We start from the raw sequence: 27,314 nt of genomic DNA on the forward strand, positions 1-27,314 counted from the left end.
CCTTTAGTTCAGTGCGGATGTTGCCTGTAATCCATGGTATCTGGTTGGGGTATGTACGTACGGTCGCTGTGGGGACGACGTCATCGATGCACTTATTGATGAAGCCAGTGACTGATGTGGTGTACTCCTCAATGCCATCGGAAGAATCTCGGAACATATTCCAGTCTGTGCTAGCAAAACAGTCCTGTAGCTTAGCATCTGCTTCATCTTATCACTTTCTTATTGACAGAGTCACTGGTGCTTCCTGCTTCAGTGTTTGCTTGTAAGCAGGAATCAGGAGGATAGAATTATGGTCAGATTTGCCAAATGGAGGGCGAGGGAGAGCTTTGTACACGTCTCTGTGTGTTGAGTAAAGGTGGTCTAGATTTTTTTTTTTTTCCCCTCTGGTTGCACATTTAACATGTTGGTAGAAATGAGGTAAAATGGATTTGAGTTTCCCTGCATTAAAGTCCTCGGCCACTAGGAGCGCTGCCTCTGGATGAGCATTTTCCTGTTTGTTTATGACCGTATACAGCTCATTGAGTGCGGTCTTAGTGACAGCATCGGTTTGTGGTGGTATATAGACAGCTACAAAAAATACAGATGAAAACTCTTGGTAAATAGTGTGGTCTACAGCTTATCATGAGATACTCTACCTCAGTCTAGCAAAACCTCGAGACTTCCTTAGATTTCATGCACCAGCTGTTGTTTACAAATATACATAGACCGCACCCCTTGTCTAACCAGAGGCCGCTGTTCTATCCCGCCGAAAAAGCTTAAAACCCGCCAGCTGTATGTTATTCATGATGTCGTTCAGCCACGACTCGGTGAAACGTAAGATATTACAGTTTTTAATGTCCCATTGATAGGATATACTTGCTCGTAGTACGTCTATTTTATTATTGATTGATTGTACGTTGGCTAATAGGACCGATGGTAAAGGTAGATTACCCTCTCGGTGACGGATCCTTACAAGGAAGCCGGACCTTCGTCCTCGATACCGGCGTCTCTTTCTCCTGCGAATGACAGGGATGAGGGCCTTGTCGGGCATCTGAAGTAAATCCTTCCCATCCGACTCATTGAAGAAAAAGTATTCCTCCAGTACGGGGTTAGTAATCGGTGCCCTGATATCTAGAAGCTTTTTTCGATCATAAGACACGGTGGCAGAAACATTATGTACAAAATAAGTTACAAATAACGCAAAAAAAACATACACAATAGCACAATTTGGTTACAGGATCGTAAAACGGCAGCCATCTCCTTCGGCACCAATCAGAAGCACTAGCCTTGATAGTGGTCCACTTAATACAGGTATGTCAATGTAAGCTCCATCAGTCCGCACTGTAGTTCTACCAATCTGTTTTACGGCCTCTGCATATGATACATCATGACTGATCCTATATCTCCGAGCATCTCTAGCATCCACCAAATGCTGCAGGGTGTTCTCCCCCAAAATTACAGCACTTAACCCTCATATTGCTTCCACATTCACCGTAATCATGTTCCCCTCCGCACTTGGCACATCGTTTCTTTCCTTTACACTGAGCAGCTGCATGTCCCATTCTTTAGCATTTAAAACTACGCAGTGCATATGGGACAAATTCTCTAACAGGAATCCTATCTGTACTTTTCCCGGTAAGACTTTCTCAAATCTCAGCTTCACTGATAAGCTTTCACTTCTTTGACCCTCTTTCCTACTGATCAACCTTTTGGCCTCAATCACTTTGCCTCCCTTTACATTTTCTTTAATATCACCCATGGACACATATATATTGGGACCCCAGTGATCATTCTCTTCAATCTAGCATAAATACCAGGGACACAGCTTTTAATCTTCTTGCCATTAAGCTTTTCCTTTTTCAGAATCTTCTCTTGCTGAACCTGGCTACAACACAATTTTAACAATCTACTATTTCTGATGAACCAAGCTAATTTCACTTCACTTACCTCCTTCTCTATGGCATTAGTTAGTCAGATAGGGTGTAAGTGAGGCCCTGTGGTCTCAAACACTATCACCACTATCCACTCCAACACATAATTACTCTTGCTTCCTACCTTGACCCTCTTCATGCTTTCTTTACTAGACACTCCACTGCTTTCTGTATCATGATCTCTCTTCTTCCTATGTCTTTCCATTATCGGCAATTCTGGTCCTTGACCCTCATCCGCCATACCATCAGAACTGACACCTATATTGTTCTCATTCCAGCACAGCTGTTGCTTCACCAACTTACAGTAGTGATTGCATACATTTCATGCATTTTTGTACTGGCCCCCCGTGGGAATCGAACCCACAACCCTGGCGTTGCACACACCATGCTGGCGTTGCAAACACCATACTCTACCAACTGAGCCACAGGAAGCCCGACCTCCAAGACTCTCACACGCCCCTTCTCGCCATTCGCCATCTTGACCGATCCATAGACTATCCGTCCACCCAGCAAGGACCCCAACTCAACCATCTGCTGGACACAGGGAAACACCAGACATTTATTCACAACCCCCCGCCCCTCACTAACCTGCAGCACCTGGAACTAATCACAATTTAGTTTCTAGTAATCTCTCCTCCTTCAGTCTTCTTCTTCTTTGGACTTTATATGGCAGTTGGCAACTGTCTTTAAGGTGCATTACCACCACCAACTTTACTGGAGTGTGGACCTCAGTTCATCTTTCAATCACCCACGTGGGTATATGCTCCTAAAAACCAATGAGGAGATGGGAGAGGCGGGACTTGCAGCGCATCAAGCGTCACAAATAGAACCAAGTTTAGCACCTGGCTACCAGACGTTCGTTGACGCGCGCGAGCAGTGTGGGTGCAGATTGAATAACATGCATGTGTACATTTATTTTGCAACGCTCACGCACCAGATGCAGGCGGTGTGGTCAGCATACCAAACATTGTCCTTCAGGTCAAGACATTACTAGGTTTTACATACATCTTTCATAACAAACCACATAAAAAATCAGGCCATGCATTCCTGCAGGACATACACATGTATGATGGTTGTGTTAAAGTTGTTTTATTATAATCAACAATAAAGTAGTAGCCAGTGAAATGACTCAGTTGTTTTTTGTATTTCTTATTGAAATAAATGTCATTGTCAAGCTATATGTGTATGATGCCTTTCAACACCAGTGCACCATCCCACGTGACTGTGGGTATTTTGAAAAGCATGATTCAGTTTCAATTCCTTTATTTTGGTGTCCTATCCAGAAACCAAAGTAAAAAAGCAAAGTAAAAAAGGGCCATATCCCATATTTATCAGAATTGCAGCACTGCTATTGTAGCTGCTCTCTGTCTCTGGGAAAATGAGTCTTGTTTTTGCACTTGTATTGTCGTTATCTTGACCTCTTATTTACCGTTTCTTCAGATAGCAGAATTTTTATTAGCTTTACCCTTTTACAGCCTAGCTGGTGTGAGGTGTGTACGAGTACCGTAAATTCCGGACTATAAGCCGCAACTTTTTTCCCAGCTTTGAACCTCGCGGCTTAAACAATGACTCGGCTAATATATGGATTTTTCCCGCTTTCAATAAATGAAAAAAAAAAAACACATTCTGTAACGTGCTCAGTTTTTTGGAGGCATGAAGCTTTCATTAGACCAATGAAATTGCCGAACGGGTTAAGGTCAAACAACTTTTTTGTTTACTGTTTAGATTAAATCGAGCACTCTCAAACTTCCCATCAGTCATTTTGTCACCATCATCATGGCAAAGACACGAAGAAATGCATATGATGCAGCTTTCAAGTTGAAGGCGATTGATCTGGCTGTTGGAAAAGGAAATAGAGCTGCTGCACGGGAGCTTGGTCTTAATGAGTCGATGATAAGACGTTGGAAACAGCAGCGTGAGGAATTGACTCAGTGCAAAAAGACAACTAAAGCTTACTGCTAATTTAATTTTTTTTGTTACAAGCTGTGTTTCGTTAAAGCCTATTTATTTTTGTTACAAGCCGTGTTTCGTTAAAGCCTGTGTAAAGTTAATTTGTTTCAATGTACCGGTAGGCACCTGCGGTTTATAGACATTTATTTATGACACGTCTTATTTATGTTCAAAATAATATATTTTTTCAAATTCAGTGGGTGCAGCTTATATTCAGGTGCGCTTAATAGTCCGGAAATTACGATAAGTTATATTGTGGTCTGCGATCCAACGTTGGACTTTGGTTTGATCTTCACCTATAACAAGATAAATTAGAGGACTAACCTTCATAATCCTGCAGGTTTTGACTGGTTTCACATTATTAATTTAACCGTCTTGTGTACTTGTGAGTTCTAAAACTACAACACCAGATATTTCTATTCTATGTCCGCTGGCTTTGTCTGTACCGGCAACCGTGGAGTATCCTGTGGGTGTCCCTCCTCTCTGGATGGGGAAGAGAACTCGGATGAGGGAATCAACAGGGCCCCGGTCCCCTGGGCCAACAACTCCAACAAGAGACACCAGGACAATACGGGCGAAGATGGTGCTGTTGGGAAGCTCTGGGGTGGGGAAGTCCAGTCTGGCATTACGTTTCAGCAAGGATGAGTTTAAAGGCACTTTACCCACCGTAGGCTGTGAGTAGACATATATGTGATATAATACTGTCATTAGTAGTATTAGGGTGGATACAAGTGTATTGGTATCATATGCATAGCTATTATAGAGTTATGCTTCTAGTGCCAAAGGTATGTGTATACTTCCGTGGCATGTTATTTCAGCTGTGCACTTTTAGCGTTTTTCAGGAGCTTGTTTTTTCACTTGTTGCTCTGTTGTTATGCAAAAAAAAAAAATATTTCATAAGGTTGGCAAAGTGGCCACTCTAACTTCGTATAAGGGGATGTGGATTAAAGTTTGAGTAACATTGTAGTATGTCATTGTGCTTAACCTCAGGGATCTAGTTGAAGAATGTTAGGGTAGGTTACTGTATGTCTTCATTTTTACCTGGTGTCACAGTATATTCTGTCCCCCACAGGTGCCTACTTCACCCAGGTGGTGTGTCTGAGTGATGTCACATTTCACTTTGAGATCTGGGACACGGCGGGACAGGAGAAGTACCACAGTGTTACCCCGCTGTACTACAGAGGAGCCCATGCAGCACTGGTGGTGTACGATATCAGCAAACGAGTAAAACTAACACACAAATGCAAACACACGAACACAAACTGTAACTTTCTCACTCATCATTATTCACAATAAATGTAGAACTATCCGTAACCATGGTAGCATCCACATTAATGTAGAAGTGTTTAGAAACATGTTCTATTTATATTTACACTAAAAGTGACTCCAAAATTACACAATACATTATTTATTTATATTGGGCAAAAAATAAACTGAAACACAACCGTAACAAATAGCTAATGCATCTAACAAGTTTGTAGAGCCACAAGCTTGATGTAATCATTGTGTGCTAGAAATATGGGACCAAATACTGAACTTTTGACTACTTTAATACACATAAGTGAATTTGTCCCAATACTTTTGGTCCCCTAAAATAGGGGGACATTGTACAGAAAGTGCTGTAATTCTGAAACGGTTCACCCGATATGGATGAAAATACCCTCAGATTAAAGCTGACAGTCTGCACCTCATAGTCATTATATACACTACCGGTCAAAAGTTTAAGAAGGCCTACTCATTCAAGGGTTTTTCTTTATTTTTACTATTTTCTACATTGTAGAATACAAGGGAAGACATCAAAACTATGAAATAACACATATGGAATCATGTAGTAACGAAAAAAGTGTTAAACGAATCAAAATATATTTTATATTTGAGATTCTTCAAATAGCCACCCTTTGCCTTGATGACAGTTTTGCACACTTTTGGCATTCTCTCAACCAGCTTCATGAGGTAATCACCTGGAATGCATTTCAATTAACAGGTGTGCCTTGTTAAAAGTTAATTTATGGAATTTCTTTCCTTCTTAATAAGTTTGAGCAAATCAGTTATGTTGTGACAAGGGGGGGGGGTAATACAGAAGATAGCCCTATTTGGTAAAATACCAAGTCCATATTATGGCAATTACAGCTCAAATAAGCAAAGAGAAACGACAGTCCATCATTTCTTTAAGACATGAGGGTCAGTCAATACAGCAAATGTCAAGAACTTTGAAAGTCTCAGAAATTGCAGCCCAAATAAATACTTCACAGAGTTCAAGTAACAGACACATCTCAACATCAACTGTTCAGATGAGACTGTGTGAATCAGGCCTTCATGGTCGAATTGCTGGAAAGAAACAACTACTAAAGGACACCAATAAGATGAAGAGACTTGCTTGGTCCATGAAACATGAGCAATGGACATTAGACCGGTGGAAATTTGTCCTTTGGTCTGGAGTCCAAATTTGAGATTTTTGGTTCCAACCGCTGTGTCTTTGTGAGACGTGGTGTGGGTGAACGGATAATCTCTGCATGTGTATTTCCCACCGTAAAGCATGGAGGAGGAGGTGTTATGGTGTGGGGGTGCTTTGCTGGTGACACTGTCTGTGATTTATTTCAAGGGACACTTAACCAGCATGGCTACCACAACATTCTGCAGCGATACGCCATTCCATCTGGTTTGGGCTTAGTGGGAATATCATTTGTTTTTCAACAGGACAATGACCCAAAACACGTCCAGGCTGTGTAAAGGCTATTTTACCAAAAGGGAAAGTGATGGAGTGCTGCATCAGATGACCTTGCATCCACAATCCCCCAACCTCAACCAAATTGAGATGGTTTGGGTTGAGGTGGACCACAGAGTGAAGGAAAAGCAGCCAACAAGCGCTCAGCATATGTGGGAACTCCTTCAAAACTGGTGGAAAACCATTTCAGGGGAAGCTGGTTGAGAGAATGCCAAGAGTTTGCAAAGCTGTCATCAAGGCAAAGGGTGGCTATTTGAAGAATCTCAAATATAAAATATATTTTTTGGTTACTACATGATTCCATATGTGGTATTTAATCGTTTTGATGGCTTCACAATTATTCTACAATGTAGAAAATATTAAAAATAAAGAAAAACCCTTGAATGAGTAGGTGTTCTAAAACTTTTGACCGGTAGTGTAAGTGCTGCAGTACAGAGCCAAAACAACAAAACATGTGTCACTGTCCCAATACCTCTGTCACTCACAGTGTGTGTGTGTTTAGGAGAGCTTCATAAGGGCCCAGATGTGGCTTCGGGAGTTGGAGAAGCACTATATTCCGGCTTCCACCGTGATGGTACTAGTAGGAAACAAGGGGGATCTTTCAGAGCTGTGCCAGGTGACATTACAGGTACTGTACTCACTGTATACAAACAACACACACAAATACACACTCATGCATAGTCACACTTGCACCAACCCCTATAACACACCACATACACTGTACATGTTACAGCAAACAAACACATTCACCCAGACTGTAGGGAGACTCAGTCATATATACAGTATGTCCCATGTGGATATTAACGGTACTCCTATATGATGATCAATCTGACATAAACATCCCTTCCCCCACCACACACACATATACACATTGTACTGTACTTTCACATTGGTCACCACATGACAGCAGTGCAATGTACCACTCATATTTGATTAATACTTGATCCTCTCTATTCATTTCATAGGAAGGGCATAGTCTTGCCGTTGACCGAGGCTTGCTTTTTATGGAGACCTCGGCCAAGTCAGGGAATCAAGTCAGTGAACTGATGCTGGCTATTGGTAAGTAGTCAGGCCCTCTACGTGTGAAAATATTTCTCATTTTATGTTCTTTGATATTCATAATTGTGACAGCTTTGAATTTGTATCTCTGAAGATAGACCACTAGAGGGCAGCAGATAGACAAGCAAGGCATCCCTGGTTATCGAGGGGGCTCAAGGAAGAGGGATACGGCTATTTTAATGGAGTGGAGAGAGCCAGGCATGGAGGAGGAAAGGCGTGGGGCATCACCCTAGTCAAAGTGTGTCAGCCCTTCCATCCTTTTGTCAACACTATGTGGGAATGGAGCCTCCAAACAACCCTCATAGGGTAGTCATTTCTAACAGACTGTGGAATCACTCTGGATAGACTCTCAGACGTCGATAACACCGCAGGGGCTGAGAGTGTCCCAGTTAACTGGGGTATCTTGCAATGCGTCCGGGGCATATAAGCATAGTGTTTTTCCATAACACGGCTCTGTACACCTGGTTTCAAGGGGACAAAGAGTGATATATTTCTGGAGGCAGAGTGGTGTAAGAGAGACCTAAGACGACGACATAGCATGGCAGCAACACATCATGACAACATGGTAGCAACACATCTTGGCAGCAGCACAAAACAGGGTACAAATGTTGTTTGGTGTACTATATGAGAGAAGCAAGCTGGCCTGTAGTAGCTGGCTTTTCAGCACCCTCGAGCCACCAGCGCAAGGGCGAGAGGGCATGAGTGCCTGGCTAGGTTCGCCCCGAAGCGGGGCAGCAGTGACCATAAGTCATTGAACCGGAGACTCAGGATGGGCTGCGGTCAAGCCACCGTTACCCTTCTTAATTCGTAGAAAAGGGCCTGCTAACCAAGTAATGTTTGCTGCGAATTAGCCTTGACAGGAGTGCGATAGTTCATTAGATGCCTCACGGCTAATGGTTAGCTGAAGTGAGCACTGTGTATGAACACTATTAGCCAAGAGGCTAGTGTAGGCAGAATATATAAACCTGCACACTGCTCCGCAACAGTCAGCAAGGTAGTTTGGGGAAAATATATGTTGTCTTTCATTCCATTATATGCCAATTCTTACTATAAAATATAACATGTGTGATAAAGGCACGGGATTATAGGCATCTTCTCTAAATAAACAAATAAAATAGGGCCTAGTCTACAATACAGCACAGTAAAGCAGAACAGTTATACATTTGTGTTTCATCACAGTTAAAACCGGAGAGCAATATCTATCCGGTAAAGTCCACAAAGCATATATATACAGTACCAGTCAAAAGTTTGTACACACCTACACAAGGGTTTTTCTTTATTTATTTTTATTTAAAAAAAAATATATTCTACATTGAAGAAGAGTGAAAACATCAAAACTATGAAATAACACATGGAATCATGTAGTAACCAAAACAATTGTTAAACAAATATATGTTATATTTGAGATTCTTCAAAGTAGCCACCCTTTGCCTTGATGACAGCTTTGCACACTTGGCATTCTCTCAACCAGCTTCATGAGGTAGTCACCTGGAAAGCATTTCAATTAACAAGTGTGCCTTGTTAAAAGTGAATTTGTGGAATTTCTTTCCTTAATAAGTTTGAGCAAATCATTTGTGTTGTGACAAGGCAGGGGTGGTATACAGAAGATAGCTCTATTTGGTAAAATACCAAGTCCCCATTAAGGCAAGAACAGCTCAAATAAGCAAAGAGAAATGACAGTCCATCATTACTCTCAGACATGAAGGTGAGACCTGAAAAGAGACCTGAAAATAGCTGTGCAGCCAACCTGACAGAGCTTGAGAGGATACGCAGAGAAGAATAGGAGTAACTCCCCAAAATACAGGTGTGCCAAGCTTGTAGCATCATACCCAAGAAGACTCGATGCGGTAATCGCTGCCAAAGGTGTTTCAACAAAGTACTGAGTAAAGGGTCTGAAGACTTATGTCAATGTGATATTTCAGTTTTTTTATTTGTAATACATTTATAAAAACTTATTTTTGCTTTGTCATTATTTGGAAAAAGTCAAGGGGTCTGAATACTTTCCAAATGCACTGTATTTGTGTGTTGGAGTGTCAGTGTAGAATGTGTGAGTGTGTGATAAATGACAGTCAGGATCTGCCTCTGCCTCTTTATCATTGAGTGTCAGATTTGTAAAGCGTTGGGACGCTTGGTAACATGTCCTTTTCTTTTGCCTCAAAGCTGATCAAACTGGTCCCGGAGCCCAGCCACAAAATCTCTCAAGGAGGCCACCAAATGTACAGCGTTAAACAGTTCCAATTTTGGACTGCCTGAAATGTTGTGCTTGTATTCTGAAAACGTTGGAGTATCGTGTTCCACAAGTTACAGAAAAAGCTATCTCAAGTTTATCCATTCGGGTATAGAGCATTAGAGCCTCATTACGTGTGGCCAGAGTTAGATTTTCGTCCTCAGATACTTCTAGAAAAGACTGAATAACATTGGCATAATTGAGGCATATTGCATTTGTGGCTTGTGCATGGGCAGACCACCTTGTACCGGAAAGAGATTTGAGGGTTTCAATTCAACTGTTTACATTTGGTTGTAAACCTTATGTTATCTGCTATTGCCAAGTGGATTTGGAGCAAAGTGATTCTCCTGTGTGACTTGTTATAGTAAGGAACTTTAGGAAACGCTCCTCAACTTTACCATCAGGCGAGACATATCTCACGATAAAAGTCAGCTGATCTACGTGGGTAACATCTGGGGTGGAATCAACACTGATAGAAAAATATTTTTATATTTTAAGTTCCAATATTATTTCTAGGAGTACCCTCTCTCCCATTAACTGCAAATGGTAGATAAGACGGGTTGCCTCTTCCTGCATTTCCATATCTTGCAGCGTGTTCATGTAGAAATGTCAACTTCAAGTATATCCAAATAATTGTAATTTGAGATGGAACCAAATATTTTGTTGTCCAATACTGGCAGCTGGTCTCAAATGGATATTTTAGCCCCGAGTCAATTAGTCCTTTTTCTGCAGTCCTTGAGATCCATGTCAGCATACATTTGCGATGGGCCTCTGATCCGTCATCAAATCAAATCAAATGTATTTATATAGCCTTTCTTACATCAGCTGATATCGCAAAGTGCTGTACAGAAACCCAGCCTAAAACCCCAAACAGCAAGCAATGCAGGTGTAGAAGCACGGTGGCTAGGAAAAACTCCCTAGAAAGGCCAAAACCTAGGAAGAAACCTAGAGGAACCAGGCTATGAGGGGTGGCCAGTCCTCTTCTGGCTGTGCCGGGTGGAGATTATAACAGCACATGGCCAAGATGTTCAAATGTTCATAAATGACCAGCATGGTCAAATAATAATAATCATAGTAGTTGTCGAGGGTGCAACAAGTCAGCAACTCAAGAGTAAGTGTCAGTTGGCTTTTTCATAGCCGATCTTTGAGAGTATCTCTACCGCTCCTGCTGTCTCTAGAGAGTTGAAAACAGCAGGTCTGGGACAGGTAGCACGTCCGGTGAACAGGTCAGGGTTCCAGCAGGTCTGGGAAAGCAGGTCTGGGACAGGTAGCACGTCCGGTGAACAGGTCAGGGTTCCATAGCCGCAGGCAGAACAGTTGAAACTGGAGCAGCAGCACGGCCCGGTTGACTGGGGACAGCAAGGAGTCATCATGCCAGGTAGTCCTGAGGCATGGTCCTAGGGCTCAGGTCCTCCGAGAGAGAGAAAGAAAGAAAGAGAGAATTAGAGAGCATATTTAAATTCACACAGGACACCGGAAAAGACAAGAGAAATACCCCAGATGTGACAGACTGACCCTAGCCCCCCGACACATAAACTACTGCAGCATAAATACTGGAGGCTGAGACAGGAGGGGTCAGGAGACACTGTGGCCCCATCCGATGAAACCCCCGGACAGGGCCAAACAGGCAGGATATAACTCCACCATCATGTTCGGTTATGCACACATTTGCATGTTTCCAGTCATTAAATCCAGTACAAGTTGCAAATTATGACATGTTATACTTTTCTCCGAACAACTGACACACAAAACGAAATAGACAGTTTTGAAGGAGAGTAAAGGAGCCACTCATGGGGCACAGACTCGCCATTCAAAAGTTTACGATTGCAAAAGAGTTTTGAAAAGGATCACTTTTGATGTTTGTATTCTTTCTTCGAGGCTGAGAAATCTGCATTCCTATTTTGGCTTGATGTTGGTCCCGCTACCCCTTTATCAACCCAGTAGGTCCGTGCCCTGTCATTGACCTTCACGCTGTCATTGACCAACATCCCGGGTCGAGGTCTGTGTTACGAGGTCAGGTGGTGGTCCCAGCGGCGGCATCATTATCATCACTACCGTTTCCCTAGGCAGCACTGGTGCTCTTGCTACCGACCTCATCGTCCACATTGTCATCTACGGACAGTCATAAGCAAGCACCATTGAATAGCTCATCAGAAGCTTAGTGTGACTCATGATGGAATCTGACTGACTTGTTAGCAAGCAAGCCAACACATTTGATTACATATCCCTAACATTCAGATAACTAAACAATTGAACTAATGGGGTTGTCATCATCATGCTAAGTCCTGGGCTGGTGGTAGCTAGCTAGAGGGAACTCAGTTAGGGCCTGCCTGCCTACCTGATGGTATTGTTTTTCCTTTGGTGTCGCCAGTGGCAGTAACACTGGTGGTGCTGTTGCTGCTACCAACGACCACATCCACATTGTCATCTTGGGACAGTCATTAGCAAGCACCACCATTAATTAGCTATCATAAGTTCAGTGTGTGACACATGAATGATTGAATCTGAATGACTTGTTTTCATTATATACATACGTATAACATCTAGCTAAATAGATTGTCATCATGCTAGATACATGGCTGACATGCCTGGTGGTGGTAAGTTGCTAGCTTGCTAAGTTACCTGAAGCTGGTGGTGCTGTTGCCAGTATGGTCGGACTCAATGTCAATCCGCTGGGCCCTGCTTGGTTGTCGTTGTCCTTTGTCGGTTTGGAACCTTGCGGTTCGCCAGAGAACAGTTAAGTAGGAAGACAGGAATCTAGTCATGCTGAGATCTTCCGGAGTTAGAAAGAACTCTTCTCAAGGAAGAGAGGCAATAATGACCAGAGGCGGGGCGAGTGGTGTCTTGTGAAGAGGAGTTTTAATCTCATTCGCCATTCGACCTGTCTGTCTCCAAAAGACTCTGTGATTGGATCTTCCGTTAGAGAATTCGCCTGAGTGAATCCTCATAAAGTGAGTTATCGAGAGGATATATTTGAAATGTAACTAATTTAAGTGAGGGGCCATCTCTAAGCAGAAGATGATTTAATTGAGGCTGGAAACTTACACATGTTAATTACAATCAATTTTTGTTTGGTGAAATATGAGCTCATATATTACACCACTAAAATGATCCTTGTCAACAATAGCCTTTAGACATCTATTTTCCCCATATTTTTATATAATGACTATGATTACATTTTTATTAGGATTCACCTCTCCATTACTGACTGGCTCGAGCTAATATGTATCAATAAATATCTAAGATCAGTTTGTCGTGTCTGGACTATCGTTAAATGTGGAGACTTATTTTATCAAATCACTTCTCTATGTGTAATTATTAGTATTATTACGTGATTAAACTAAACATGTAAACTTTAATTAACTAGGAAGTCGGGGAACCACGGGAAAATGTTTATAGTTTCTATTTCCCGAATCGACTCCTCAGATATTTTCATATCTTATCGATTAGTCTTTTATTAGTGTATCATTATTACCTCATCAGTTCTCATTACTGAAAGTCGCAAACCCTTGGATATCTGCATGAAACCTAGCCTAAATGATGAATCAGCGATGTACAAATTGGCTTAATTATTTATTTACTAACTAAATAAAGAATCACAGAAATACATAACAAACAAACAGTAGATATTGGTTACTAAGATGATGCATTGATGAGTCCCTAGTGGCCTAAACCGGTATGACGGCTTGGTAAACAATGGAAAGGGGTGGGAACAGATAAAAGAGTGGGAAAGACAAAATGGATTCACTACACACAGTTGATAATTATGTTCATTGAAATGCTAATTTTGCACATGAATGGCCGCTCATTCTAGAATAATTGCAATGTATATATTTATGCCTGTATGTCGTTGTCTTCTCTGTTTGAATCTGCTGGAGAGTCAGTTCATCAGAGAGTCTCTGGTTAACTTCCCCAGAAGTCACAATGTCTTTAGTAGTTGTTGCTTTCTCAGCGGCTCTGGATAGTGTCTGTTGTTATGGATATGTCAGGCGTACAGAAGGTTGTTGCATAGAATAGATGCTTCCGCGGTTGTCGGTATTCTCGTACTAGACTTACGTTATTTTCAGCTGCAGACTAGTAATACTACGTCTAGGATTTGCTCTTATTCTGTAGTGATCAATAGTCTCAGAGTTTAACCATTTCTGGCCGTGTAGCCAACGCTACACGCTCTATGGTCTCCGTGGCATATAGAGTTGTGGTTCTTAACCATTTCACATGTTGCGTCAGCTGCATGTTTTCTAGTCTAATGGTTTATAGAATTGTAGCCATTCCAACGTGGGGACTCTGTCCTGGAGTTCTCTGACTTAATGTACATTTTGTAGGAAGTGGGTTTTATACTCTGTGGAAGAAGGGGTGGTTCTATTATGCCTAATGTGATGTCTGTGATCACGGGAGTGTGGCCACTGACTAATTAAACTTCATATGAAAATCCATACTCTCATTTAGAAGGCTAACATCACATTTCATCTTTTAACAAATTTCATATGTAATCATATATTTTACCCAACTGCCGTGTCTTTGGCTATGCTGGATTATGTAATATAACATGCTATTCTATAAAATCATTTCTCTGTCATTAATATTACCTGATTAAGCTAATCAGGTAGATAATTAACTAGAAAGTCGGGGCACCATGAAAGAATGTTTATAGAGCTGTTATCTTCCGAATAAACTCTTAAAGACCTGGTAATCTTTTACGTCAATAGCAGTCGATACTTAATCATCACCTTGTTTAGTCTCATCTGAAAGTGGTAAATTCTTGGTTATCTTCACGAACCCTGGCCAACAAGTTGAATAAGCAATACAAATTGGGTTTAATCATTTATTTACTAAATACCTAACTAATCACACAGAATCACATATACTGAATGGATCATACATTGATTACAAATTGTCATAAAGAAAACGTCCCTGGTGGACGGAACAGATACGACGGCTGGTTACACAAAGAGAGGGGGTTGGGTTTGAGTGAAAGAGCGGGAAGACTTGAGTAACAAAGGGAGAAGCTATGCTATCGTAAATACAGTATCTTATGCATTCTAAATTACCGCCCATTTGGAAAAGGAAAACGCAATAAATATTTACTCTGAGCTGCGCTTCAATAGGTTGGTGGTAGATGGAAGGCTGTGTTGCCCAACAGAGATCTTCCTTGTCCTTTGAAGAGTGTCTCTGGTGGTAAACTGAATATGTTGTAGTAACGTTGTTATGTGGTAGACGGGATAGGTCGTCCGTCCTTTCCTAGCCCATGTTTATAGCGGCCGCTGCTAACTCAACAGCTAGGAGGTATCACTTCTGGAGTGAATAAGAGTTCAAAGTTCATACCAAGTTGCCATGCTATATGCTCATGCTATATTCTGGCTGGTATAGTCGAAATTCATCCTTCCGGCATGGAGGTCGTCACCTTGAAATCCGATGCTAATTTTGTTAGGTTCTTGCTGAGGTTGGCTTAGTTCTGTAGGTGGTCTTTGTCCTTCTAACATAGGGCTCTCGCCCTATGTTAGAACAGCTTATTATCTGAACACTTTCAACATAGGACTGTCGCCCTAATGTCATCGGAACAGAAAGGTACATTTTCGTCAAGGGCTTTATATAGGAGGGGAGAGAAGGGCGTGTTTCATAGTTTATAACCAATGTCTCTTCACATGGGCGGGCCACTTAGTGAGCAGAGCTTTAACCTTATGAAAATCCAATTGTTTCATTTGGAAACTAAAATTACATTTCATAATTTCACAAGTAGTTTCATATTTAAACATTTAAATTGCACAACAATTCCATGTGAATCTGATAACTAGAATGTGTAGACTTTCCAAGATACAGTTTATGTCGTCCTGTCATCAGTCATAATGTCTCAGACGCCAAATGATCTGGCATCATATTCATTGAGTACCAATGCATATTTTCAACTTGTGGGTCATAAACCTTACCCACAGGCCAACGTCATGACACAACCATCAGTAAACCCCATAATTGGAAAGTGTACACAACCAGAGATACAGTAATGTGGGTCTCCTGTCCTTCATGAGATCACCAAATTAAACACACTCGTCATGACTTTCCCTTAAGTGTCCACGGACCACTCCCACATTCTCAAAAATAGAAATATTGTTTAATTATTCAAACTTGATGTCCAAGGATCTCTCTGTGTTCCACAGTTTACATTCCAAACTCGAACACTACAGAGCATAGGGGCAGCGTATTTTATGACCGACCATAACACAGCAGGCTTCCTGCTCTCCCCCTCTACGAAGAGAGCACGCTGTAGAGCGGACCCACTGTAACCTGATCCTTCAGATCGTCACAGGAGAGTTATGACAAGTTACAATCCTAATGCCTTCCCTCTGTGGAAAACCCCATGTGGTTCCTAAGTGTATAGGCTTCTGCAGCCTTCTCTGACACTCTGACATTAATCCCAAAGGTGTTCAATGGGGTTGAGGTCAGGGCTCTGTGCAGACCAGTCAAGTTCTTCCACACTGATCTTGACAAAACATTTCTGTATGGACCTCGCTTTGTGCACGGGGACATTGTCATGCTGAAACAGGAAAGGGCCTTCCCCAAACTGTTGGCACAAAGTTGGAAGCACAGAATTGTCTAGAATGTCATTGCATGCTGTAGCGTTAAGATTTCCCTTCACTGGAAATAAGGGGCTTAGTATGAACCATGAAAAACAGCCCAAGACCATTATTCCTCCAACACCAAACTTTACAGTTGGCACTATGCATTTGGGCAGGTAGCATTCTCCTGGCAACTCAGATTTGTCCCTCGGACTGCCAGATGGTGAAGAGTGATTTGATCTTAGGCTTGTGTGTGTCTGCTCTGCCATGAAAACCCATTTCATGAAGCTCCCGATGAATAGTTATTGTACTGATGTTGCTTCCAGAGGCAGTTTGGAACTCGGTAGTGAGTGTTGCAACTGAGGACAGACGATTTTTACTCGCTACTTGCTTCAGCACTCAGCGGTCCCATTGTGTGAGCTAGTATGGTCTATCACTTCGCGGCTGAACCGTTGTCTCCTAGATGTTTCCACTTCACAATAACAGCACTTACAGTTGACCGGGGCAGCTGTAGCAGGGCAGAAATTTGACAAACTGACTTGTCACCTATGATGGTGCCACATTGAAAGCCACTGAGCTTATCAATAAGCCAATTCTACTGCCAATGTTTGTCTATGGAGATTGCATGGCGGTGTGCTTGATTTTATACACCTGTCAGCAATGGGTGTGGCTGAAATAGCCGAATCCACTAATTTGAAGGGGTGTCCACATACTTTTGTATATATAGTGTATCTAGCCAATCAGCTACAGGCAATTACCTGCGGGTTTGGACCCAACCGGATGCATCCGTTTTTCAGTGGAAATGGACGGTGTTCCCTACTACTTTACAGCATATGTTACTAGTCTTTATACCTAAGTAATCTTTATACCTTGCACAAATTATGAACTGTCTAATAATAGGGGGTCTCGAGGAAAAATATGGGCCAGTGTGTTAAATGCCAGGGACGATTTTTGGTCCAAGTCCGACCCTGAACCTCACTGTAAAATGACTGTAATATAAAGCAGAACTAAAAATGTTGTCCAGAAATGTTAAAGGTTACAATTTAGAGTCAAAGCCAAGACAAATGCACAATATATGACAGATGTACTGTATGTAAGAAGAGCAGAATTCACCATGACACCTTAGTTTCTAAATGTTTTTATTCAATCATATCACTTCTTAAAATACAAACAAGAAGAGAAATAAAGAGGCAAAACAGTTTCATGAAGTAATTAATCCGTTCGCCAGTCTTCGTTTTCCATGTTGGGAACACAGACTATGTGTGGCGAGGGCCAGCCTTTGGATTCTCCCGTTCGTCCGTCGCCCAAAACGTCCTACTGGTCGGATCCCTCGTTCCGTGTACCACGAGGCATCGATGTCTGGATCTGAGTGTCACAAATAATATTTTTGAGGAAAAATAAAAGACACACATAACAACCTTTCTGAAAATAAATAATGATGTCAATGTTGGGGGAGCTGAGAACTATACGTGAGGTTGTAACAGAATCTGTGGGGTGAAAGGGACTGTGGAAGAAGTTAGAAGAGAATGAGAGGAGCATGCACAAGAACATGGTAGGAGAGAGTGAGTGTGTGAATGCGGTCCAAAGAATGAAAGTGGCGAGAGCGATCATATGACTTTTAGTAAATTAGTTAAAGTTAAAGGAAAGATGAAGAGTAAAGAAAGACAGAGATTGGAAAATAACATACTTATCTCCATGGAGCGCTGTGGATACCCAACGTGTGTTTTGGATAGAGTCCGTGACAGCAGTAACAAGAGGGCATAGAGCACCGTACACACCCTCATGGTCATCATACAGATGTCGATCACTGAGTCCTAGGCTGGGACAGACGTCAATCTGGAACAATAAAGTTTTACTTTAGAATTGAATTCTGCTAAATGAGCATAGGTCCACAGAAAGTAAATAACATTTGTCATGCAAATAATAATATAAATCAATGATCAACCAGAACCATTTAACATAACTTTGTTGATTATAAAGGTGCTATCGAATAATTGATTATAGTCCAGGAATTTATAATATGAGATGAATGTGTTCATTGAATAACAATCAGAAGATACAGTACAACAGAATACCAAACCCGTAGTACATGTCTGTCTTCTGTTGCCAAACTATCATAAGCGCAATACACTGACTACCAAATGATGCATGAAACAATTCTGTAAACATTGTATGGACTTACAAGAAAATAGCACAATACCCTAAGTGTACAAACCATTGGGAACACTTGCTCTTTCCATGACATAGACAGGTTAAAGAAGGATTTTTAAGCCTTGAGACAATTGAGACATGGATTGTGTGTGTGCCTTTCAGAATGGGTAAGACAGGGTTCATGGGGTATGATAGTAGGTGCCAGGCAGGAGGACATCATAAGGACCATAAGGACATCCAGCCAACGTGACACAACTGTGGGAAGTATTGGATTCAACATGGGCCAGCAATCCTGTGAAATGCCTTCAACACCTTGTAGTGCATGCCGACAAATTGAGGCTGTTCTGAGGGCAAAGTGGGGTGCAACTCAATATTAGGAATTTTAGGTTGGAAAAATGTTGGTTGAAAGTTGGTTGAAAAAAAGACAAAATGCCTTTACATTGATGACTTTTTGCAAATCCAATCAGTTTTCCATGTTGATTCAACGTAATCACAGATTTATTTTGGTTAAAATGACGCAGAAACATCAGTGATTCATCCAGTTTTTGCTATAGGACTTGGCTATGAAAATAATTGCAGTGCCTCTAAAACACAATCGAAAAATAGCATTGGTAAATCCTGGGGATAGACTGGTCATGGAGTTCACTTGATATCAAATATGCTTCAGGCGTGTAAAAAACAAGAATCAAATTTGCTCAAAATATAACAACCGCTATTAAAATAAAACATCTTAGAGTTAATTCAAGGACATTTAAGAGTAAAGAATAGAAGTGAAAACTTACAATGTGGAGAAGAGCCAAGTATCCTTAGGCTTTAGGAACCTCGGGTGTAGGACGGACAGAAAATCAGGCTTCAGGTTGTCCCTCTGCTTGAATGGAGAATCTAAAGAGAATCTTCTGTTCCGATGGCTAGCTACTAGAGTATAAAAAGTATGATAGACTAGAGTTACTAAGTGGATTTAGTCTATGGGTCTAGGGAGAGCTGAAGTGTCTTGGCATGCCTCTGCTTATCCTGTGAGGTGGATGGAGTTGAGGTGTATGGCTGTAGCGGAGAGTCATTCAGAAAAGGACCTGCTCTGGAAGTAGGTTTATATCCACACAGAGGGGATGCTGATGTCACAATGTGCGCGCACACACGCACACACACCTTGTATCTACATTGTGTCTCATTTCTCTTTTGTGTACATGGATATTAAATATTGACATCTTTCTCATGAGCCTGTTATTACTTGAGGCATGATAATAAAACAATTTATTGTTCGTTTTTATGCATCCTACTGTATCTGTACATTTGGTGACGCTGCGCACATTAGCTGGCTAAACTTGACCTTACCCTACCACTTAACAAACCCTAACCACTCGTTAGCATTCATAAAATGATCGACTTTACCCTAACCACTTGCTGTATGTTGCAGTTTCATAAATGGGTATAAATGAAGGTTTAGCAAAACATTTTTAAAAATGGTATGTTTGGTTGAGAGGTCAAGTCGCACATGCATCTTCTCAAACATTCACACAAAGCCAATCATGAGCACATAGATGACTCACATCCTCAGTGACACCTATAACTGCGTCATCTAAAATTAACAAGATATACCTACAAAACCATGAATATGCACAAACTATACAATGGTCTGAATAAATTAATTATTAAAAGGCAAGGTATGCTGCTTTCTGTAAATAGCCATGACCACAATCCTCCATTTATGATCCTTCATTCATGAGCCTTTATTCATGGTCCTACATTAAATCTTGGAATAAGGGGTGAGAAAATCGAGGGGCGCAGTATATGGAATATTTTATGTCCAGCAAGGGGATTAAGAGAGTTATTAATATTATTTAACTACATTATGACTGGCTAATCTAGATGTCTGTAAGGGTTTGTTTAATAGAATGAGTTGTGCAATCCCACTCCTTCTGTATTGTATGTTTTATTGGATAGAGTAGAGAGAGTGCTGTTGATAGTTTGACCACCCAGGCCACACAAGTAAGTGCAATGTGGGTTGTGTGGATTTTCTCTTGACCATAATGGGCGGTCCCATATAGATAGGATAAGAGTGAAACAGTAATGTATGGTAGCTATCTGTAATGGAATTCCTACAGTGTGTCTATGTGCACTCGCAACAGGCATTCAGCTCGTTCAGAGGCCATTTCATGACTAGGCTGGTGATAACGACATGGAAAACATCTTAGTCTCACACCAGTGGACCTTAGCGAGACCTTTCAGAGGGATCTTAGTGGAAAAAAATCATTTTCGCTAAGGCAATGGCCGGGCACGTGGCATACTTTTCAATAAGCAGCAGCCCGAAGAAAACTAAGAGTAACTGATTCCGTCCCTATGTCAAAGGAAATGTCATGATCAAAATATCGCCATGTTTTCTTTTAGACAGAATTAATCCTATGTCTATGGTTAAATTATGATGAGATAAGACTCCATCCGCAAGAAATACAAAAACTTTACAAAGCTACAAATAATTATTGGTGTGTAAACTTGTGGCTGAATAATAAGACGGATAAGGAAACATGTTGGGAGAAAAGGTAGTTGTTGAAATAAATATAATTGACCTTGAATTTATTGAGTCATTAATTACAAAAGTGGCGGCATGAATAAAAGACAAACACAAAAACATTTACTTTGTTTACATTTTAATTAGTACAATGTCAAAGGTGTTACTTGGCACTATAGTATTGGAAACATGGTTCACATACTTTGTAGTGATGTTCACATTAGGATATCTACTAATAAATATAAAATAGCAATTTAGAGTTCATGCAGAGGATACAAATTCATTCAAATTAATTAATTCAGATGACTAGAAATGTACAGAGCAATTCAGTAGCAAAAAAGCAGTATTAAGTCTATTGTACTAATAGCTACATTAATGAAACTTTACTGTTTTACATAGTACAATAGAGGCAGTCAGTACATAGCTCTAACCTCTTTCTTGCATCATTCACACACCCATGTTTGTGTGCATATCCTGAATATATGCCCTAATATTCCAGCATCAAATTGCTGTATCTATTTGAACAGTCTCCTACACCTACATAATTAAATGTCCCTCTATTCCCTTTATAGCGCACTACATTAAGGGTTAAATAAATCAAATAAAAAAAAATATTTTGACTGTAACCCCATAGGACTCTGGTCAAAATAAGTGCACTACATAGGAAATAGGGTGCCATTTGGATGCAACAAGGCCCGGCGTAATGGGCGTTCCTTAAAATATGTGTGAAGATAATGTGTCTTGAGTATAATTTAAAATACTGCATCAAGAAAAATGGTAAGGGTCATGTGGCAAGAATATGGTATGTCTCTATCTAGAATGCATGCATATGTAGGAAAGTGCCTATTTGGCAATGCCTTATTTCTGATTGTCTTAAATCACCACGTATACCACACATTTTTTCTTCGTCTCACACAAGTCAACGAAGTCTGTTTTTTTAACATCCATTGCGAATGATTGTTTGTCAGTATTTGAAAAATCTTCCCACCACTTCCAGCCTCGATAATCACAAAACCAGTGATTTTGATACATGAAAACGTTATTTAAAATGTGCGTATAAAAATAATCATAACTGTCACGCAGATCGGTGGAAATTGTAGGATAAATTGTAAGCTTCCCCAAACTTGAAACCCACGAGCTGCGGATGGGCTTTACTATTACACCAATTTAAAAAAACTGTGAACGCGCAAGCATTTGCACGCATGAGGTCCCGTGAAAAAACGGGCCCGCCTATGGAAACCAAAGGAAGTCCAAATTATTCGTTCTGGCGCCGGGTCTGGATGCAGACCATGACTCAATCTCTTGTCCCTTGATGTCAGAAAGCATATAGACTGGAACCCAATGGAGAACCATATGTGCCTCCTGGAATTGGTTTATCAATTGACCATTGAGATTTGGTTCCTACATGGTGTTCCATGAACCCTATGGAATGAAGCCTATATGAGAAACAGCTGCAATTCTCTGGAGAAAACCCTACATGTAATTGTGTAATCTGTTAATAGTTAAGTTAATAAAGCTTTCAACAGGCTCATTCAACAGTAATACAAACATGTGATTACAGTTAATGTACTATGGATGTCTAAGTCTAGTCATAAGTACATTTTAATAAAGTTGGCAGGTTACATCATTGCTATAATGTTTAAAAAAAAATGTTTTTTACTTTTCAACAAATGCATTAAGACATTGAAACGTGAAGCATAACATTTCACATTCTTGAATATAAATATTATTAGAAATAATATTGGATAAATGTAATAAACAAACAAACACAGAGAGATAATGGCATTATACCCTGGTTCAGTTCACAATAACTTATAGTCAATGAAAGAACTTGACCCAGTATTCTAAATGTACTCCTGCTCCAGCAGATTCTCTGTTATAAGAATCACTGTACTCAGTCACAAGATGCTCAACTTCCTCCTCATGGACCCTGTGCCATTACTGGTTTCTGCAGAATGGAGAGAGAGAGTGAGAGTGAGAGTGAGAGAGAGAGAGAGAGAGAGAGAGGGAGAAATAGGGAGGAGGGAGAGAGAGAGAGAGAGAGAGAGAGAGAGAATTAGGGAGGAGGGGGAGGGAATGCTTTGATTCCATTTGAGAGTGATTGGATGATTATCCCAAACATGACTGACTTATAAAACTGGGACATTGGGACACAATAATAGTTCAGAATGTGTCACATAAATACCCTTGATGCTTAGTTGTTAGGTCAGCTGAAAAGAAAAGACTGGGACCACAAATTGTAAATCATGCCGATGATTAGAACTAAGATAATTTAGGGGCCACCTAAAATAGGCTGAATAACTAACTATACCTAAGGGGCTGATGAGAAAGTGTTGTGTGTACAGTATTCCTCCCACACTCATACAGCGCTCTCATGAAACTCTTGTAGAAGTCTGGCAACTCGACGCATACGGCAATCCTCCACTAAGAACCTTCTTAAACCGAACTAGTGGTGTAACCACGTTTTAAATCAACCCGAATAAGAAATACATTTTGGCATTGAACAGCACCCCAAACAACTTTCTCTTGCTCGCCTCTTTCCTCATCCCTTCCTATTCTCTGTGTCTCTCTTATCAGTGTTCGAAGCATGTGTCACTGAAAGGGCGGCAGTGCAAAACAATCAAGGTTGATTTCTCTATGGGAGTATCTATGGGATAGAGAACGTCGTTGAGTGCATCACAGTGTTTAGAGCCTACACAGGCAACTGACAATGAAGAAAAGTGAACAAAGGTTCAGCCAGAATGACTCCAAGCCTCACCACCCTGTTCTAATGACAATGCAATGTAGAAATAAGAGAATGATTATACCTCTGCAGCCTTACATCTGGAGCCCAAAACAAGAGAAACAACGTTTTGATTCTTAGATCAACACCATTTTATGAGCTCCGGTAATTAATGAATTACCCAATGTACCCAAACAACAGAAACCCAATCAACACACAGATGAACCAAAACCAACCACAAACCAACCACATGTGGAATAAACCCAGAGAGTATGAAGGAGTACGCCAACAAGAGAAACACCACACAGAGCAACCAGTGCTTAATTTGGCATAGAGCAGTAGAGTAGAGGGCTTGCAAAAGTTGCACACATTAGGGAACATTTCTGTAGCCTAGAGTCCGGGAAAAATGTGGCCTTTTATAAACACATTTCATGCAATTCTACATCATTTTAGATGACTGGAGACTTTAGCACAATCTTTTTTAATACCTCACAAATTATCAAAATGACAGGCTACTTTGACACTGACAAACTGTGAATCTGAGATCAATAAAAACGACCTTGCCTTGAATCCATCACTAGCCTAGGCCTAGGTGTGTGGAGACACATATTGTAGGCTACAATATGAGGAGGAAATGATAGTCCTAAAAAAGCTTTTCCGTTTCACTGACTCACCCAATGATGCACAGCTCACTCAACGCTGATGGCTGACGCGCTCGTGCCGAAAGCTCATCTCTCTCATTTTACTTTGTAAAATGATGTTGTCCGCTCAATATGCCTAGTTGGAAGGTGATCATTTGGTAGTCTACAGAAAGATTAGTCTTCTCTTTTCAGCAGGATCCATTTGTTTTCCAACCTGTGTTTTCCCGCGATTGTATTTGAACTATTGAGAAAGGCCTGTTTTGGCTGCATGTTGTTCACTGACAATTATGTCGCGCATTCCCGACTGTAGGCATGCCTAGAGATTGGCCTACACACAATCCACAGCTAGGCATTTAAAAAAAAAAAAGCTATTGATCCTCTGTGGCTAAATTATAGGTCTACTCCTGGTGTAGTATTCAATATTATTTAATTTCTTTCTGAACAGACAGCATTAATTTTATAACTGTGGCAAATGTATTTCAATTTATCATGGGTGCTGCGGCACCTCCAGCACCATTCCGTGGATTTGATTCTATAAAGAAATAAATGAAGTGCTACACTGGAGAGATGGGAGTTGAAGGCTCATGTCTAGCAGAGCAGAGAGAGGGAGATGGATTATAGAAAGTGAATCTCATTTCAGTTCGGTGAGATACAGACGCGCTTCTCTCACCACAGCAATGGCCACGCATTGGTCTATATAGGCCACAATGTTACGGAAACCATAGGCTAAACCCGGGCAGGCGCATTTTCACATTATGTTTTTTAGGGGACAGGAGAATTACAGAGGTGTCAACTTGAATTGCTTTTATTATAATTTTTACATTGAAAACGGATTGTTTTTCATGCCATGAAAGGTACTGTACCACATCCTGGCAAATGGGATCCAAAACAAAACAGTCAGAAACAGAGGTGCTGGATCCTGCTCTGGCAGGATCCGGCACAAATTAAGCACTGAGAGCAACCATAAACCAACAACAGGCATAGCCAACCCAGCCTGTATAAGCCCAGTGTAACCAACCACTGGTGAACCCATCACCAGCCACCCTGAGACTGGGTCGTACCCCACAGGATGTGGTGCGCTGGAGCTGAGGCCTTCCCACTGGGTCAGGGAGCCCTTGTTGACTGATTACCTCTAAAACTCTTCCTCTTCACCTGGAAGTTGGAACACACAGTTTGCGTCCCAATGTCTCCTTCCTGAAGTGTGCACTCGTTCACTACTCCCAACAAGTTTAAAACATTGGATTGGTGTAGGCATGGGCTAGAGTGACTTTTCATATACATTGCATTTTACATTTAGCAGACGCTCTTATCCAGAGCGACTTACAGTAGTGAATGCATACATTTCATTCATTTCATGCATTTTTTTTTCATTTCATGCATTACCCCTAATTTCCTTTCAAATCCATTAAGGAAAGTGAACAAGTGCACACTTCGGGAGAAAGAAGAGATTATTAGAAAGCAACCACCGTATAAAGCTGTTCGCAACCTCTCTATAAAGTGTTTTTGGGGTCCCACACAAGCATGTCTTTTCTCATGTAGGGAGGTTCCCGGTAGCATAGTTGTAGATCTGTTTGTGCTGTCTTGCCAACTTCAATCACTATAGGAGTTAGCAAGACAGCACAAACAGATCTGGGACCAAGCTAGGTTCCTGGTGACACTTTAGTTCAACTATAGCCCTCACTCTGACATAGTGCTGTCATAATCATTTGATAATGTCATGTAGTGAAGCTTATTATGACGATCAACCAGAAATATATGATAATTGACATACTATAAACCTGTAACAATGTATGACACGGTTATGACTGTCAAAAGCATGGGAAGTGTTCCAAGGTTTCTTGGCCAATTGGTACACTCAGGAATGAGCTCTGCAATGTTTCTCAATCCTATCATGTTCTAATGTTCTAAGGTTACATGCCCCTGTAGATTCTGCAAGCGCAGCAGTTTCGGTTCTTACTTGTTGGAAGGTCATAGGCACTTCTCCTTCTTTGGGGAGGGCCAGTTGACTAAAAGAAACAAGAGAAGAAAAAATAATGCTATTGTGAGGAGGACCTTGGACGCACATGAAGACTCAGCAGTAGTCTGATTCAAATTAGACATTGGAATCAGTCAGAGACATCTCTTTCCATGCTATGTCTATGCTATGTTATGGTGACATGGGAGTTGATCTGTAAAAAAGTAAAAAAGCTTGTTTCATCTCTTGGAGAGTGCCTTGTAATGAGCCTATATGGGTGAAAATGTCACTTTAAGAAAAATACACAACACCATGTTTTGTTTTCCATAGTATTACGCACTCTACACATGAGGGTGCTGTTTTCATCAAAATCATGGGTAAGTATAGAGATACTCAAATCTGATTTTGACAGGTCCCAGGCTCTACCCACTTTACCTTTCTCCTGGTAATATCCACAGACATCCCAGCAGCACTCAGGGCAGCGATCTTGTTCTCGATGTCTGTCACCTTCAGGGGAGAAGGACAATAACTCAATGGGCATGTGTCTCCTGGACCCAGATTAAGCCTGCCGTTGGACTAAAAAGGTAGCTCAATAAAGAATCTCCATTGAAAGTGATTTTTTAGTCCAGGAACAGATTATCTTTAAAGACCTTTCTAAACAATGTGCCTCCTTGGTTTGAAGTGTATGGCTTGAGATATGCTGTTTGCCCAGCTCTAATGCTTGACAACACTAAGGGGCAGTGCCGGTTCCAGGCATAAGCGACATAATCGGTTGCTTAGGTCCTGATCGCTAGACCCCCCCCACCTCCCCCCCCAACTTACTATTGAGAGGAAGAATACACCAGGTGCAATTTGGTTGTGCATCACCAGTTTCTCTCTTGTTATGTCAGTCACTGACAATCAACTCAAAAATCAAAT

The 27,314-nt window shown here is 41.1% G+C and overlaps 3 protein-coding genes across 4 annotated transcripts in view; 1 reads left to right on the forward strand and 2 right to left on the reverse strand.

Annotated features, from left to right (window-relative positions):
• Positions 1-778: 778 nt before the first annotated feature.
• Positions 779-10,705, forward strand: LOC106581650 (ras-related protein Rab-17). The gene is made up of 5 exons (XM_014163825.2): positions 779-4,534; positions 4,933-5,084; positions 7,088-7,213; positions 7,551-7,644; positions 7,739-10,705. Exons 1-5 carry the CDS (start codon positions 4,348-4,350, stop codon positions 7,762-7,764), a joined length of 585 nt encoding a protein of 194 aa, XP_014019300.1. The 5' UTR covers positions 779-4,347; the 3' UTR covers positions 7,765-10,705.
• A 6,839-nt stretch (positions 10,706-17,544) lies between these two features.
• prlh (prolactin releasing hormone) lies at positions 17,545-19,706 on the reverse strand. Its single transcript, XM_045704965.1, has 3 exons — positions 19,356-19,706; positions 18,110-18,258; positions 17,545-17,787 (listed from the first exon to the last, which is right to left on the reverse strand). The coding sequence occupies exons 2-3, from the start codon at positions 18,213-18,215 to the stop codon at positions 17,624-17,626; spliced, it is 270 nt and encodes an 89-aa protein (XP_045560921.1). The 5' UTR covers positions 18,216-18,258; positions 19,356-19,706; the 3' UTR covers positions 17,545-17,623.
• A 1,495-nt stretch (positions 19,707-21,201) lies between these two features.
• The window catches only part of mlphb (melanophilin b), a 157,408-nt gene continuing 151,295 nt past the window's right edge, over positions 21,202-27,314 (reverse strand). For both annotated transcript variants that reach the window (XM_014163857.2, XM_014163856.2), the window contains exons 12-14: positions 26,832-26,903; positions 26,400-26,448; positions 21,202-23,027 (exon numbers count right to left, since the gene is read on the reverse strand). In XM_014163857.2, coding sequence (XP_014019332.1) covers positions 22,978-23,027; positions 26,400-26,448; positions 26,832-26,903 — 171 coding nt within the window. In that variant the 3' untranslated portion in view covers positions 21,202-22,977. The remainder of the gene's footprint in view (positions 23,028-26,399; positions 26,449-26,831; positions 26,904-27,314) is intronic.

Source organism: Salmo salar, chromosome ssa21 (genome assembly GCF_905237065.1).
Source record: "Salmo salar chromosome ssa21, Ssal_v3.1, whole genome shotgun sequence".
NCBI lineage: Eukaryota > Metazoa > Chordata > Actinopteri > Salmoniformes > Salmonidae > Salmo > Salmo salar.

Coding starts and splice junctions, on each gene's coding strand:
- LOC106581650 (XM_014163825.2), top strand. CDS start 4,348: ATGGGGAAGAGAACTCGGATGAGGGAATCAACAGGGCCCCGGTCCCCT. Junction 4,535..4,932: donor CACTTTACCCACCGTAGGCT/GTGAGTAGACAT, acceptor TGTCCCCCACAG/GTGCCTACTTCACCCAGGTG. Junction 5,085..7,087: donor TGTACGATATCAGCAAACGA/GTAAAACTAACA, acceptor GTGTGTGTTTAG/GAGAGCTTCATAAGGGCCCA.
- prlh (XM_045704965.1), bottom strand. CDS start 18,215: ATGATGACCATGAGGGTGTGTACGGTGCTCTATGCCCTCTTGTTACTG. Junction 17,788..18,109: donor ACAGCGCTCCATGGAGATAA/GTATGTTATTTT, acceptor TGTGACACTCAG/ATCCAGACATCGATGCCTCG.